Below are 15773 nucleotides of genomic sequence, written 5' to 3'. Positions count from 1 at the left end.
AGTTTGTGCGTTTAAGCTATAAACTGGCATTGCCAAATAAAGACTTGGCATTTTTCATACCCTTATCTTTTAGCCTGGGTACACTGATTATTCTGGCAAGAAGTAGATGCCCAGTTCAGTTTTAGAAGTTTGTCTGCCTCACATTTTGTTTGTCCACCAGTGTGAAATCTCCTGTCTAGTTCCTGGAGGGAATATGATGAGGGGCAAGAAGGTAATGAGGTTGCTTTGTTACAAAGATTTTTTTTAAATAGCATGGAAAGAGATAAAATTGGAAAACAAATCCTTTAAACGTTTACGGCATTTATTACTATCCCTTGAATTTTCAGGGTTTATGGAGGGGGGAACAACTCCTCTGAGAAACGCACTGTGTGGGGCATGAAATAAAATTGTCATGGTTCTTTTAGAGTGGTTGATACTTTTAGGGGGAAATGTTTGATGAAAACTCAGATCTATCCTGGTGTAGCCAGAGGTGACTAATGACAATCACCTGTAGATGGGGCATCTGTCACCTGTTAATTAAAATTTATCCCTCCTAATACAAGAATAGGATGGATAGAGAGAGAGAGAGGCTGTTTCCTTTGTCTGTTTACAGTGTGAGCACAGTTAATAGGCAGGAACAACTCTGCTGAGCTCAGCTTGCTATCTGGCAGCCTAAGCAATTGTAGATGGACTTTTGTATGCTTGTCTTCATTTTCCTTTTCCTTCTAACCATAGGATCTAGATAAAACTCAAGACATAAAGAAACACCACGCCAGCATCAGTGAGTTAAAGAAGAACTTTATGGAGTCCGTCCCGGAGCCCCGGCCTAGTGAATGGGATAAGCGCCTGTCTACTCACTCCCCTTTCAGAGCACTTAACATCAATGGGCAGATCCCCACAGGAGTAGAAGGAGTGAGTACCTTGTACAGTGTACTATAGATGTAGTTTGTTTGTGTGCATTTTGTTTCTTTTTAATGGTGTGGCAACAAAATATTAACTTAAAATTGGACTTACCTTAGTTTTTGTGTTATTTCAAATGTCTGTTTTGGTGTTTTTAAAGAACAAAGTTATTCCTGGCAATACTAATTTTGAACTTTATTACAATTTTCTGGGATACTGTGTAAAACAGTATTGAAAGGTCCCCACCTGGCTCTGTTTACCCTACTTTAATGTTGCTCATATCCCTAACATCTGGGATGTTATTCCAGATGTTGTTTGGGGATCTGCCTTATTAACAGTACTAAGGAAATCTCATTCACGTTGGAAAATTTCAAAATTGCTGTAGATAGTGTTCTTAAAATTAAGTTGCAATCTCCAGTGATAGGGAAAAACATTTGGATGGCGTCTGAGAGAAGAAAAGGTCTAACACGTTAATTAGTTGGAGAGAAACCCCATTAAGAGGATGTTGCCTGAAATTGGGCCACAATCTCCTAGCAGTCTGTGCGTACCTCTGTGTCTCTGGAGCCCTTCTAAGGTCAATAGGGGACTCTTTATGGGCACAAGGGTACTTGCATGGTTTTGCTCCCCACTTCACAAAATAATTTTATTTTGGGAAACTGGCATTCATAGCTTTTAGTAATCATGAATACGGAGAAGCTTGTTGGTTACTATCATAAGAACTTTTTTATTTTTTAATACAAGCAAGCAGGACAATAAATCAATCTGCTAACGTGTGTCTTCCTTGATGCTAGTCAGTATTCCTGTTTAATTACTGTTAAGATTACTTAATTGAAATTAAAGCTCCCAGAAGACATTGCAGCAACTTCTTGAACAATAAATCTTGTCTCCTTTATAGTCCGTGGCAAAACAGCCACTGATTTTTTTGGCCTAGAGTTTACTTTCACAATTCCGTTGGAGGTTTTTTTGTGTCTGACCTGTAAATCATGCAATCATATGTATAATATTGTAACATGGAATAAAGTCGAGGGGGGCTGAAGGGGAAGAGAGGATTTCTTTTTTAAAGGATGCAAGACCTTAACAGCAACTTGATATATTAAAATCAGTTTAAAGTTCAGCCAGGGTAGGAGCATGACAACTATGGATCTTATTCCCTGTCCAATATTTAGTTGTAATATGAATTGATATACTTTCTGGAAGTCCCAACTCATTTGTTAAATACATATTAGGCTATTTTACTAGAGAGTCTCTGAACCTTGATATAAGCAATCTTTGTGCAGGTTGCTTGGCAGAGAATACTTCTCCCAGATGAGGATATGGGATAGAGTGTGCTTGTAAATGCACAACTACAGTGATTACGTTGCTAGCTCTCCTATGACACTGTATACGATTTGGTGCTAGTCCTGTGTGCCTCAGTTCGTTGCTCTGCATTTCTGGATGATCCATGACCTGTGACACGGTCCTTTTCAAAATGGCATTCATGCCAAGGCGGTTTAGGCTCAAATGTCTTTCTGAGGAACTTCCAGAAATGACTTCTCAGTGCATGAGGAGGACGGAGGCACCTGCAAGAAGACACATGGGTAGTATTTTACTTAAACATTTTCAAATGTATAAGGAAGGTAAATGTTAATGTAAAATAATTCTCTGTCTTGCCATTCACTGCATTAACCTTTTTTTTTTGCTATGACAATGATGTTCTGTAAGAGGTTATCTTTCTACTATTTCTGTATGCTGTATTACAAAGCAACTGAATGTTACACACTTTGTGTATGTCCAGGTCAAGAAAGTCACTGTCCTATCCTCTGAGAGAAAGGTTGGTGGGCTTGAGGTAAAGCTGCTGTTCTGATATGTGCTTCTGAAGCAGAATTTTGCTTTTGTAATGGCACTAAGCAAAAACCCAACAGCAGCTGCTAAGTAGCATTTTTCTTTTGGCCACATCAAGTAGTTTCACATCACACAGCCTCCAGACCTAACACCTAAAGGATTTGCACTGCTGCAGCTTTTGCAGCTTTCAATTTGCTTATTTCAGTGCATGGCTGGTTGAAAAGCTGCATGAAGATGTAACCGTGTATTCGGAGAGAAAAACAATTATGAAAGTTTAACTGTACCCTGTTCTTTTTTATGTTGTCTTTCTTTCCATTTTGTTTTTTGTTTTAATAATCATGTTACTCTTGCATCTTATTATTTTTCTTTTGCTGCCCAGTCTCCCAGCTACTTTCTCCCTGATACTCATCACTTAGGGGTGTGCAAAGAACCAGTCCCCAAATTACAAACTGATCAAAGGAGGTTGGCTCAGTTGAGAGAGCTTAGGGCCAAATTTTTTCTTTCATAAATGTGCCTGGGTTGATTATGCTTATTAGTTAAAGAGATGGCAGAGATTTTTTTAACAGAATGCAACATTTCCCCAAACATTTTTTTTTAAATTTAAGTACTGAATCCCTTTGCATGATACTGTGTGATGGTTTATTCATTATAGTTTTACATTCTTTAGACTGGAAACACGGATGCATTAATGTAAAACAAAATTTAGGGAGTTTGGAATGTTACTGCTAAACTTGTGCATATTCCATGTTCTTGATTTTTTTTTTTTTTTAAGGCATATTGAAGAGTTTTGGATTTCTAACGATATAATTTTTGGAAATAAGTGGAAATTTTGATACTATCTTCAGTACTTTCAAAATAAGATTTTTTTTATTTGCACTAACATCTGGGTGCCAAACATATTGAACTAATGCCATTTTTCAGGCCAGTAGTAGTATAGCAAATTGTAAAAAAAAAACACCAAAAAATGCAGAAAAATGAAAACAAAACAAAACAAAAAAAAACCCCCACACAAAAAAACCCAAACTTTTTATTGGACTATTTCTATTTGTAAAGCAACAAGGAATTTTACTCTGTTCTTTCAATTGTGAGACACGTAAGTGAGATCAACTTACTCTCTCCTAGGGAAACTGGGACAAGTTCAGATGTGCTCACAGGGGTTCATAAGAGATGACCATATCAAACAGTGAACTTAAGAGTATTGCTGAAGTACTTCTGTCCTTTTTTAAGCCACCAAAAGTTTTGTCCTCCAGCAGTTTAAATGACCTAATCTAAATTGGGACAGAGCCCCTGGAAGACCCATTCTAAAACTTTGCACATCCCCAAGTCCCATTTGGAGCACTTTTCATCTGTCATTTTTGTTCATCTCTGTCTTTCTTGATCTTCTGTCACGAAAGCAGACACAGGAACGTCCTCTGTTAGTACAGGATGAAGATAAAATAAAAAAGGAGAAACCTGCTGAGACAGCCTTGCCCCAGCAAGCAAGAGAAGAAACTCTTCCAAAGGTTTCTATTCCGATTCCTGAGGAGCAGAAATCACTCAAAAAGTGCCACCTGTACTCTAATATTTTTCCTTCTCCACGCATTCCTTTTATGATGTCCTTTTTTGTGGTCCTTGTACTGACTGTGTGGTGGCTGATCTTTCTGTGATTGGAAACAGGGTGCTTATTTGAAACATCAAGACCAAAGCTCTTGAATTCTTGGCTGTAGCTTCTACTGCATCTTCTGTGTTTTGCCCTCTGATCTCCATAGCTCCTTATGCCAGGGACATTCTGAAACTATTTTTTACAATCATATTTCTCATTGCATAACATATCGGTTGGCATACCAAAGGAGTGGCAATGGATTCTCCACCCCACTCCACTGTTCTGAACTTTCAACCTTTGCTGTCCATAAGAATTAAATTTTAAAAAGCATGTTACCTATTCAATATCTGTCAAAATCTTCACCTCTTAAGCATGTTTACTGATGATAGTTTTCTTGTTTTTATAGCCCCTTCAAATTTCATACATTGCAGTTTGTGGAAAGGCTTCATTGAAGATGACTCTTACTTTTAAAACCAACACTTGCTTAAATTTGCGTTGTTTGTGGGGGGAGAATTCAGTCTGATATTTAGTGAAAAAGCCTTAAGATTTCCAGCAATCTATAAAGTCTGATCTGTAATCACTCCTGTTCTAAGAGAATAAGATTGGCGGAGAGTTGCCTTTTTCTTTATTTAAAAAAGGCTTGATGTCAGTGGCCTTCTAAAGGATAATTCATGTTCCTAGGGACATTCTTCACCTATTCCCTTTGTGGACGATTCTTTCCAATCTTAATACTGATGTTACTGCAAGCATCTCGGCATATCTTTCATAGCTGTATTCTCCTCTGAATGAAATTTTGTGTAATTTGTCGTGGGGGGAAAAAAAGTCACTAAAAGCAATATTTATTGGAATATATTTATTTCCTGACTCTGATTACCTTGGTGCATATCCATATATATATATCTATATTCTTTTAATTTGTGTTGAACTCACTGAAGTGTGTTTGCTAATGATCATGAGAATGGATGTAATGCCCCCTAAAGTATGTCTTCTTTTTGCATGTTGACTTGCTGCTATTAAGTTTATCTAAACATATAGGAGAGTATTATGCTCAGATCATAATTCTAGTGTTAAGCTGCTTATTTGGATTTCCTTAACAAAAGCTTTGCATGCTACTTATTTGTAAATTGGAGTGTAAATGTGTGGATGATGATTTTATGTATATTATCAAAATTTACACTTGACTATAGATAATGATCAGTTTCTTTTGAAAGCCAAGATTTGATGCTCAGCTGGGATGAGCAGATCTGGCTCACAAAGCAGGCAAAAAATGGGACTTTTCACTTTAGCAGTTATTTCTTCATTATACAGTAAGCAGGAGACAGAGTTAAGCCACCCCATTCTTTTCTAGTAGCAATTTGCATTCTGTTGCTTTCTCTAGGGGTATTTGAGATAGAGGTAGAAATAGTATAGTTGTGGACTGCCACCAATATCTGTCAGTGGTGGCATTCAAACTAAAAGCCCAGAATAGAAAGGAATAGGCATGGATAAAAAAAGAACTAATTTCTGTGTATGCCTGTATGTGTACATGTGTGTATACTCCTTTATACGTCAATCTATGAACACGTTGTTTTTAGAAGTTAACGTGTCCATGTAGATGTATGTGCATGCAGTGGGGAAAGAGAGGAGATGCATGCATAGTTAGCTTTAATTGTGCAAACACCTGATTTGGAAGAAAATAGTGAACCTTTAGAGTTGCTCATCTGCATCTGTCTTTATTTTGAGTGTATAAATTCAGACCGTGTTTGAGGAGTCTTGGAAATTTAGCCAGAAATAATCTGCGTAGTACAGCACTAAATTCCTTTTGATTTCATGGAAATGTTCATTATTTAGGCCATGACCTATTTGAATGCTTGTAATGTGTTCAGACTAGTTCACCAGTTTTGTGCCTTTTGAACTTTGCATTATGTGTGGATACTAATTTTCACTGAAAACACTTTGCATACTGTATTCTGACAAGCTGATATTTAAAACAAAGAAAGATTATATTCCAAACATATACATTGAATCTAAAAGACACAATTTTCTTTTCCCACTATTTAAAGATATTAGGATTTAAAATAACATTGATATGCAAATACGGACTTATCCACAGACTGAGGGGAAAGACCTATATCATACCCCTCCCCCCATTTGCTGTCAACACAGACAGTAAATGTTACCACTTATAAGCTGTGGACACAGTGGGTTTAAGGGAGTGAGGCTCAAACTGAAAATCAGTGGAGAACCCTGACAGTGCTGAGCATTTAATTTAGGGCTGTCCCAAGGAAGTGAAAGGGGAGGGCACTAGGGAAGTGGGAAGTTGATGATCAGTGAGTCAAATGAAGAGCTGGACAGGGAAAATAGGGCTCTTGGGCTCTAGCCTACTTCCAAAAAAAAAAAAAAAAAAATCCAGAAATGACAGGGATCTCTTAGGATGTAGTCATACAGGTCTCTCCAGATGTGTCCTTTCCTGTGCTTGTTCTCAGAATTGGACTGTTAGTGTGACTGCAAGTAGGTTAACTCTCTCCTCACCTTCCTTCTCTCTCACTTGCCTGAAACAAATATTTACTGAAGCCTTGGGCCCGAGATGACTCATCTGTATACAGATTTTGGATATGGGTAGATGCGACTCTCAAGATAAATTTAAAAACTGCTGAGAGAAAAGCATCTCATCATTAGCTGTATTTACATTGTCAGGAGGAACTGGGAAAGTGCATCCTTTGGAATCCTACCTAGGGAAAGATTTGACAGTTGTATTCAGTATATCTGATCCTTTGGTGACAGAAGAAATAAATGCTTTTGGTTCTGGTCAGGTGAACAGATTGCTTTGGGAAATAAGACTGGTTTCCATCAGCAAAAGGCCTTTGAGCTACAGATTCTGAGAATACATCAGAAAAATGTTTGTGATCACATAAGTATTTCTCTAAAGAAATCTAACAAGCCATTCTTATCTGTAGTGGGTTAGAAACCAGCTTTTCTACAGATTGTGAAGGTGGACAAAGCCTTTAATTAAATAGGCTTGCACCATTCAAACTAGCTTTTTCCCCTCGGCTTGCCTGACCTCTTCGGTTCAAACACAGGGCATGGTCTTTGCATGAAAAACTTGGCAAGCCTGAAGTACAGGTTTCCCTCGCCAACTCTTGGGGTTAGGTTCCTGAAAGTTCCTGTGCTTGGCAAGAGAAAAGGCTTATGGGAAAAATGGCAGGTGGCAGGCTGATGCGCGGCCATGGAATACCGTGGTTCCTCAAAGCTGTATACCCTGGTAGCCAAAATGGTATATAGAATATTAAGCGTGGATACTCAGTACCATGGTTGGCAAAACTGTGGTTGGTGAGGGAAACCTGTGCTGTTCCACAGGTGTCCCTTTATGCTCATCTCCTGGAAGCCACCCTCTTTCTGGTCTACTTTCTTGCTGGATGGAGCTCAAGGAAGAACCTCTTCTGAAATTTTTGCTTTCTCTGTGATGTCCTCCCACCCTTTTTAGGAGCTTATAGAGCATTTGTCTAGTCAAAATTGCAATGTACCTTTTGAAAATCTATCAATACATCTTGTTAGCTGCCTTTGCCTCCCTGCACATCTCTTTGTATTTGCTTAGGGCACGGTGAAAGGCACAACCACTTTTTCTGGTATAAGGAGTAAAAATCTCACTTATATGTATGTTCAGTATTTATTACAGTACATATGTAAATCATGCACTTTGCTGGGTTGGCTAAGATCTACTGCTCATTTCTATACTTCCCTTGATGTCACCTTTAGAGACAATATTGGAATAAAAAAGTATATATGAATATTATCTATTTATAAAATTTTCTATATGCTTATATGCATGTAATGTATATAGCACAAAATAACTTAAAATGTTTCTTCTTTTGAGCGTTTTGCTGGCAAAAGTACTTTAATTGTATTATTTACCAATTCCTGAATAGAGGTGTTCTTCAAAAATACAACAAGATTTGTTGTTACTGTTTGGATAGAAACATCGTTCGTGATGCCCTGTAGGGAAAGTACAAAAGAAGACTACGCTCACTGTAGCTGAATGTAAGGGGAGGGATCTCGCGGTCTCCATGAACTAACACTCATCGATGCCATCTTGCTCTGTTCTCACTTCAGAGCCTAAAACAAAGTAGAATGGGTACAAACAAACCCCATCTAGTGTACTGACTAACTTGCCATCACAACACATTCATTAATATATGGCAGTACTGATCTCTTTATCAGTAGAGAGCTTTGATTATATTTGGCCAAAGATCTATGAGGTCTGTTGCAGTGATGGTGAATATTGAAATTAGTTCATACGTATTAGTATTGTAGCCAATGAGGTTAATCCAAGGCACGATTATTACTAATTGAAAACTTTTCTGAAGGGAAGGTGAAAATGTCAGCAGAATGTATACAACACAGGCTTATATGTTAAAAAGGCTGAATTTTTATACTTGATCTCTTATAGCTTAGGATCTCTCAATAACACCAAGATACCAGTGACTAAGCACTTTGTAAATACATAATGGTTAAATGGGATTAATTCTTTAATTCTCTTTCCATTGTTTTTCATTCTAACATTTTAGCTATTCCACGAAGCGTTTCTGTTTAATTAAGATGATTGGCCTGCCCCATGTGGTTATAAAAATAGAAATATACACTCTAATTAGAGATCAGAATAAGACTTTTTCTCCTCAGGTCTTTGTTCCCTAATGTTCTTTTTTTCATGAAATTCACATTTTAAGGTAATTCTGTTAAATTAGTTGGCTGTGCATGTAATGCACAGGCTTAACTAGAAGTAACTTTCCACTTTTGTGAATTGTGATTTCCTTCTATTATGAAGTTAGCTTTGCTAATTTTCCTGATGAGATAAAATGCAAAAGAATATCTGGGTCTTTAATTTCTGGAAGAAAATTAGGATTTTTGGACTTGAAGCAGCAAGATAAGTTTCTGCTTACATTGAGTTTTTTGCATGGGGAGAGAAGGGGTCAGGGCTTAGGCAGCAACTGGGTGTCTTACTAGCACTCTGAAACTTATTCAGAGATCATGTTTATTCAGTTCAGGTTTTCTTGAAATTCAGATTGAGGAGGAGGTTAAAATAGATGAGCAGTACTGCATGGGTTCATATGACTAGTATTAGAATGGATCAAAAACCCTGTGTTACTTTTTAAAATTTAGACACTTACATGAGGTCTATTAGCATAAGACAAGTATCTTTTTTGATTTGGAAAACTAGCAAAAGATGGGTATTCTGATTGTCCGCTGCACATTGTTTGGCTGCACCTTGTGGCTGTCAGTGGGAGAGTAACTGTAGTCTCATTGCACGGCATGCCCTGGCACATCAATTTTTTGCACTTTGAAGGACAGTAACTTAATTGGTAGTGATGGTTTCTTTATAAACTCAGCTCTTAACTAGTAGTATTGTCAAAATATAGTAAGATAATTTGAGGGATATCTCTGCTATGTTCATTTGGAATATAGAAATAATTATATATGGGACCAGTTCTGATGCAAATTCCTTGCTGCTTATTTCAACACTGAGTTTATGAAGAGATTAATGACAAATAGCAAGATATGGTTCAAGATTAAAGGGCAAGTACAAAAGATTTTTGTTGTGTTTTGTTTTCCCTCTCTGCCACACACCCTGGCATGACTCTGTTGAAATGACTCTCAATTCTCGCAGAAATGAGGTCGGGGTCCATGCAGTCTGCATCACTAATCTTGCTGAGAAGGTTTTCGGTAGTGTGAAGTAGGTATCGGTTTCTATAAGGGATGGTCATTTTTCACTTTATGAACTATTCCATTGGCATAATTGCTTTTTTCTGGCATGCTTGGTGATGGACAATGAATAGTCAAGTTCCTATTCCAGTAGATAGGTAGGAGAAAATGCTTTTAGGAAAGCTCATTGACAGTAGGGCTGGGTAGCTTATTTAGAATTTAGTTATGCCTTTTCTTAGCTACTGGTGACCTGCTAGAGCTAGACAGAGGCATGCCCACTTATGTTGAGTATATCTTAGTTTACAGGGCTATGGGAAAGATGGTGGCTCTTGGTGGTTCCTGACAGGCACTCGGCTTTGGTAAAGTGCTTCTGTGCCACTTAGTGTCTGTAATTTTATACCAGTGGTACATGGTATACCAGTGGTACAGTGCATGGGGACTAACTAAACTTAAAAGAATTTTTAAACTAAAAGTTTCTCTTTGTGGAACACTTTTGTTTTCTATTTTTCCTTGGATTATTTGCTTTGTAAATATGTACATTTATCATCAATAAATGTTGTTGCAAACTAATCCCTCTTTTTCTATTATTCATTAATAAAACAGGAAGCATTTCTGTATTTTAACCTACTTGGACTAACATGCTCTGTTCCTCGACTGGTGAGCTCTCTGTGCCAACCCAGGTACCATAAGAACTATATCATTTTGATTCGCAGTCTTATATACTATGTGGGTTAGCCTGGCATTAACAGCTACTTACTGCAGATCTCGCTATCATCACTCTGAAGAGCAGTTTTTACAAGCATGCATTTTAGATTGTAAAAGATGGTCAGAATAACCTGATCAGGGCTAAAGCCCACCTAGCCTAAAAAAGGCTTTTAGAAGTCATTTGGCACCTTTTCAGATATACAGTAGAACATTTCTTCAAATTCATCTCTAACAGTAGCTGCTGCTTTGGCAACTGAGAAGGAATACTTTTCTTACCATTACTTAAATCTGCACAGAGCATTGCTGTATGTCAGAAATGTTTTTAGTGTCTGGTTTTAAATGACACTTGTTCTGTGGTGTCATTTATTGTGTGAATTCATTGCATGGTACCTGGAAATGTCTAACTTCAGGTAAAGATTTTATGCTCATTTAAAGAGCATCCTTCCTACCATTTTTTTTTTTTTTTTAAAGAGTTAAGTATCCATGTCCTTGACTAACCAGCTTCTCTGCCTTTTCTTCACCTCTAAACCCAATACAGTAAAAGTATCTGGCCTCATTTTAGCAGTGGGCTTGCTTTGAAGCTGACAAACTATATGTAACACTTGATTCTCTCAGTCATTCTTAAACCAGAGAATTAGATTTTCTTTATGCCTTGATTTAGCTGAGAGTCCTTTTTCTTTCATTTGGGTGGTGGTTCCAGTTTGCTTCCATGCTGGTTGCATCATTTTGCAGAAAGTGAGCCTGGACTGTAATGGAGATGCTCACTGCTGTGCCATGCCCTTGTATTCAGGCAGAGCTTTCTGCAGAGCCTCTTTCAAATCACTGAGTGCAAGGGTATTGCCCATGTGGAGCACCTTGCAAATTTAAAGCCTTAATGGTATGTGGTGATAAACAGGGAAATGCAGCAGCAAAAAACTCATGATCATCATGTGTCATTTTAAGATGTGACCATGTTTGTAGGCTGTTTGCAGATGCTGCTGCTGAGCTGTTCCTGAATGTTTTCTAAGACAGTTGATTCTGGAAGGAAAAAAGGAGCAGATGTGCAGCTTTGTTACTCCAGTAGCGCACTCTTTTCACCTGCCCTACAAAAACAGAATTGGTTCCTGAAGACAGAGCCAGAAGGAGCCTTTGGGACAGCTGCATGATGGCTTATGTAAACTATGTTAATAACATAGGTCTTGATTTTTTTCAAGTTGCTAAGCGACCAAAACTCCTACTGACTAAGATTTGAGGTAACCGTTCTACTAGAACTTGGGTCCTTATTTGCATGGAAAACGTATTTGAAATGCTGGCATTACTACTGAGTAGAATTGTTTATCCTTGTATTGCCTGCAGTGATCAGACACGCCAGGCATCAGAGCTTTATGGTCAGCTCATCAGACTACACAGGTCTAGAGATAGTGGCCATGCATTTAAATGCTAGCATTGGCGGTTGTTGGTTTTTGTAAAGCCTTAAGTTTTTTAGTCTTGGGGAAATTGAAACTTATGAGGTGTAAAACTGGTTGTAAATGAAGGATCTTTATTTTCTGCTTTTATAATACTTTTTGCTCGAGTACTTTGACAGCTTTGTTGAAATTGAGAGAGCATTCGTCATTTGATCTGTGGGATTCTTACTGGTGAGTGCAGTTCATTGCAAAACCCATGTCTTCTACTTATTGGCTCAGTGTGCGTCTATAGGCATTTACGTTGATCCTGTTTGCTTATGCATACACTTATAATGGGGATAACCTAATAACAAAAGCCATTGTTCAATACCTGTGACGCTATGCCGAACATAAATGATTGCAAATGCTAGCCAGTTAGAACCTGTCAAATGTCATTTGGTTCTTCTTTAGGGAATTTATTGAACACTTGTAGTAATTGGCAGGTTAACCAGTATTGTGTCAACCTTAAGTGTTCTGTCCTCGGTACTTGTGCAGTGAGAACTGAACAAATGTGATCTACGTGGGGGGGAGCTGGCAATGTGCAAAAACTGGGTGTGGAAATGTGTGTGGCGAAAGAGGAAGGATATAGAATAGAAAAACCAAGAGCTAAGCAAAAACAACTAGTTAAACATTATGAGGCAAGAGCCAGGCTTTTTTCAGACATTTTGATGCAAAGCAATACTGCTAAAAATAGTGTTCTCCTAACCCACTAAAAATATCTGTGGTGTCTGATATCGGCCAAACAATTAGCTTGTTATTAATTTATCCCCTATTTGAATTGCTGATTTTAGTGTCACTTCTTACACTGTAACTTTAAATTTGTCTGTCCGCAGCATTTTTCAAGATGAAGTACACATTTGGGATTTTTCAGGTTAATTTTTCCAATTGCATTCATTGTTCTAAAAAGATGGGGCATCGCATTTTGTCCTGTGTTGTTTTTTTTCTGCACTATGTATGGCTTATGCACCGTAGTCTGCTGCACATGTGATTAGCTTTTATTGCAGGTAACTGTTAGAATGAATAGCTTGTCTTTTGAAGAGTGCTGAGCACCTTTATAGTTCCTCAGCAGTTCTAAAACTGCCTTTAGTAATCCTAAAAGTTAGGCGTGCCTTTGCATCTCCGAGTTCTGCATTATTTTAAAGCAATCATGATAAGATCAGATTTCATAGCATGTTCAAATTCTCTGTTTTAGCCTGTATATTGGCTATATTTCCAAATGTAAGAAACAGCATAGGCGAACTTGCAGAAAAACACACTTTGTGTGTATAGATGATTATATTTGTATGGGTAAAATATCTTTTTAATTAGACTGTCTTGCTACTGAAGGAATAGGAAAAACAAAGCACTCGGATCAGCTGATCTTATCAGGATTTGATTCCATCTTTATAGTTTGCATGTTGCTGCTTATTGCAGCACGTTGCTTCCTTAAAATCCAAAATATCTGTGCTGTAGCTTTTATGTTGAGTGCTTATACCTGTATATTTTCAAAATGCAAATTGTTTAGTTGGAAAAATACTTTTCTTTGCTTTTAAGGTAGTTGTATGTATTAAAATTAAAATTTCCAGGTTTTTTCTCTCTCCAACAGAACTAGGTTTGCATAACTTTCTTTTTTCCTAGTCATGGTTTCGTGTTTAATGGAAAGTGCTTAAGATGTGTAATTTGCTTGAAGTGCAGCGCTCCTGCTGCTCCCACTCAAGATCAGACACTTGTTTTGCAAAGTCTAGCGTAGGTAATGAAGTGGTACTTGTCAGACCAATGGTGTCCTAAACTAGCATTTAAAGTGGAAGTAACAAATGGACAGACAACCAATAACTTTCACTGCCCTTCCAAATGATGGGTGGCAATATGTCTGGCTGTCTTCAGGCAGTAATTCCAAATAGGCATTGCATGTGTAAACATTTGTGTAGGAATGCATTACAAGTAGGGTATATTCTTTTTTTTAAGTCAGAAATAATATTTAGTCTGTGCACGTAATCCTGCCCGGTCATTCAACACTGTTAATCATTGTAGCATTTTAATTACCTTTTGAGTGTGCTCCCAAATTAATATAAAAAAAAATTGACAGGAAGTACAAGTGGCTTCAAATCTTAAAGAGTAGAAAATTGTAAATTTTCTTATGCAGAGAAAACTGCCCTCAGTTTGGGGTGAGACTAGACTGTGTTAGTTGGTTCCTACTTAAGAACCATCATTTTTCCTAGAATAGATTTGTGCTGCCTTAATCTTTAGAGATAATCCTGTTGGAGGTGTCACACAGCCTACAGGGTGCATTTATCTGAACCTTATGAAGTCTGAATGTCATAGAATTCAAGCTTTAATTTGAGACAGTGCATCATTTTTGTGATTGTCAAGATACACTTCTGAACACAGATTCGTGTCTGCTGATCATAGTGGCACGTTGACCCTGAAGCTAGATAAGGCTTCAAGCAGCAGAAAACTTTAAGGCAGCTGTTCATATCAAAAGCGCACAGGCTCACTTCTCCTATTTGTGTGTACTGGGGTGGGCAATTATTTTGGGCAGAGGGCCGCTTACTGAGTTTTGGCAAGCCATCGAGGGCCACATGACAGGCAGCCCAGGGCACATAAAAGTTAATTTTCTAAAATTTTTAGGGGCTCCGCAGGCTGGATAGAATGGCCTGGCAGGTTGCATCCAGCCCCCGGGGCCACATTTTGCCCACCCCTGGTGTATACAGTTACAACAAACCTGTAATTGCCAGTTAAATAAGGAGAAGAACTAGTCGTGGTGCAATTGACTTTTCTGTCATTGGGGATTCTTCATACACCAGACAGTAGATTAGTGGTCACCAACTGGTCGATCAGGTAGCCTAATGCAGTCAGTCTGAGGTTGGGGGGGGACTAAGTGCATGCCCACCAGCCCAGCAGGTCAATCTGTGGGGGAAGGAAGGGGCAGGGGCCAGATTGAGGCCCCCCATGGTGAGGGACAGAGTGCAGCAGAGGCAGGAGCAGGCGTAAGGTAAGTGGCCCCCCAGCCGGGTGGAGGGTGGGAGGATTGAGCATGGGCAGCTCGTCCAGGAGTGTATGGGGCTCCTGCTGCTGTGTGCATCCCAGCGGAGGCCCTGGGGGGGGCATGTGCCCCCCCCCCACCTCTCCCATCTGTGTGCAGCAGAGGCAGCTGCCATTGCAGGCTGGGCTTTGTGCCCTAGGCCCCCTTGCAGTGTGCCTGAGAGCAGCTCAATGCCATGTACACCAGCTGCTGGGCAGGCAGGGGACAAGGCTCCAGCCCAGGGCATGATGTGCGTGGTGTTGAGCCACTCCTGGGCCAGCTGCAGCAGGGCTTGGGGTACAAAGCCCAGCTCGCAATGGCAGCTGCCTCTGCTGTGCATAGATTGGGGGAGCATGTCTTCCCCCTCAAACGCGGGGCAGTGCGAGCAGCTACAGCAGCAGTGAGGGAGGGAGTGGGGCTGGGGCAGGGGCAGGCCCTGCACAGCCATGGTGGCATGTGGGATGGAGCTGTGAGCAGCTTGTCCGGGGGGGGGAACACATAGCCTGGGAGGGTGTGGGGGGTGTGCCCCTGGATCTGCACGCTGGCCAGGCTAACTGCTGGGGCCAGGCTCTCCCTGGCAGGGGTGTTGGGCCAGGCTGCGCTCTGTCTGGGCAGTGGCAACACTGGGAATGGGGCTACAGGGGGGCTGCAGGCACCCGAAAATTTGCCAGTTCCCCCCCCCCCC

General features: G+C 39.5%; 1 protein-coding gene across 19 annotated transcripts in view; it reads left to right on the top strand.

The window, feature by feature from the left end:
- The window catches only part of EPB41 (erythrocyte membrane protein band 4.1), a 180182-nt gene that overhangs the window by 130951 nt on the left and 33458 nt on the right, over window positions 1–15773 (top strand). For 18 of the 19 annotated variants that reach the window (XM_019512162.1, XM_019512155.1, XM_019512153.1 and 15 more), the window contains one exon: window positions 715–891. In XM_019512162.1, the coding sequence (XP_019367707.1) occupies window positions 715–891 (177 nt within the window). Of the gene's footprint in view, window positions 1–714; window positions 892–2653; window positions 2738–15773 lie in introns of those variants that run through there. The other variant, XM_019512165.1, reaches the window with a different exon arrangement.

This window comes from Gavialis gangeticus, unplaced genomic scaffold (genome assembly GCF_001723915.1).
Source record: "Gavialis gangeticus isolate Ggan-Ray unplaced genomic scaffold, GavGan_comp1, whole genome shotgun sequence".
Lineage (NCBI taxonomy): Eukaryota > Metazoa > Chordata > Crocodylia > Gavialidae > Gavialis > Gavialis gangeticus.
This window is presented reverse-complemented; position numbering and strand designations above follow the sequence as displayed.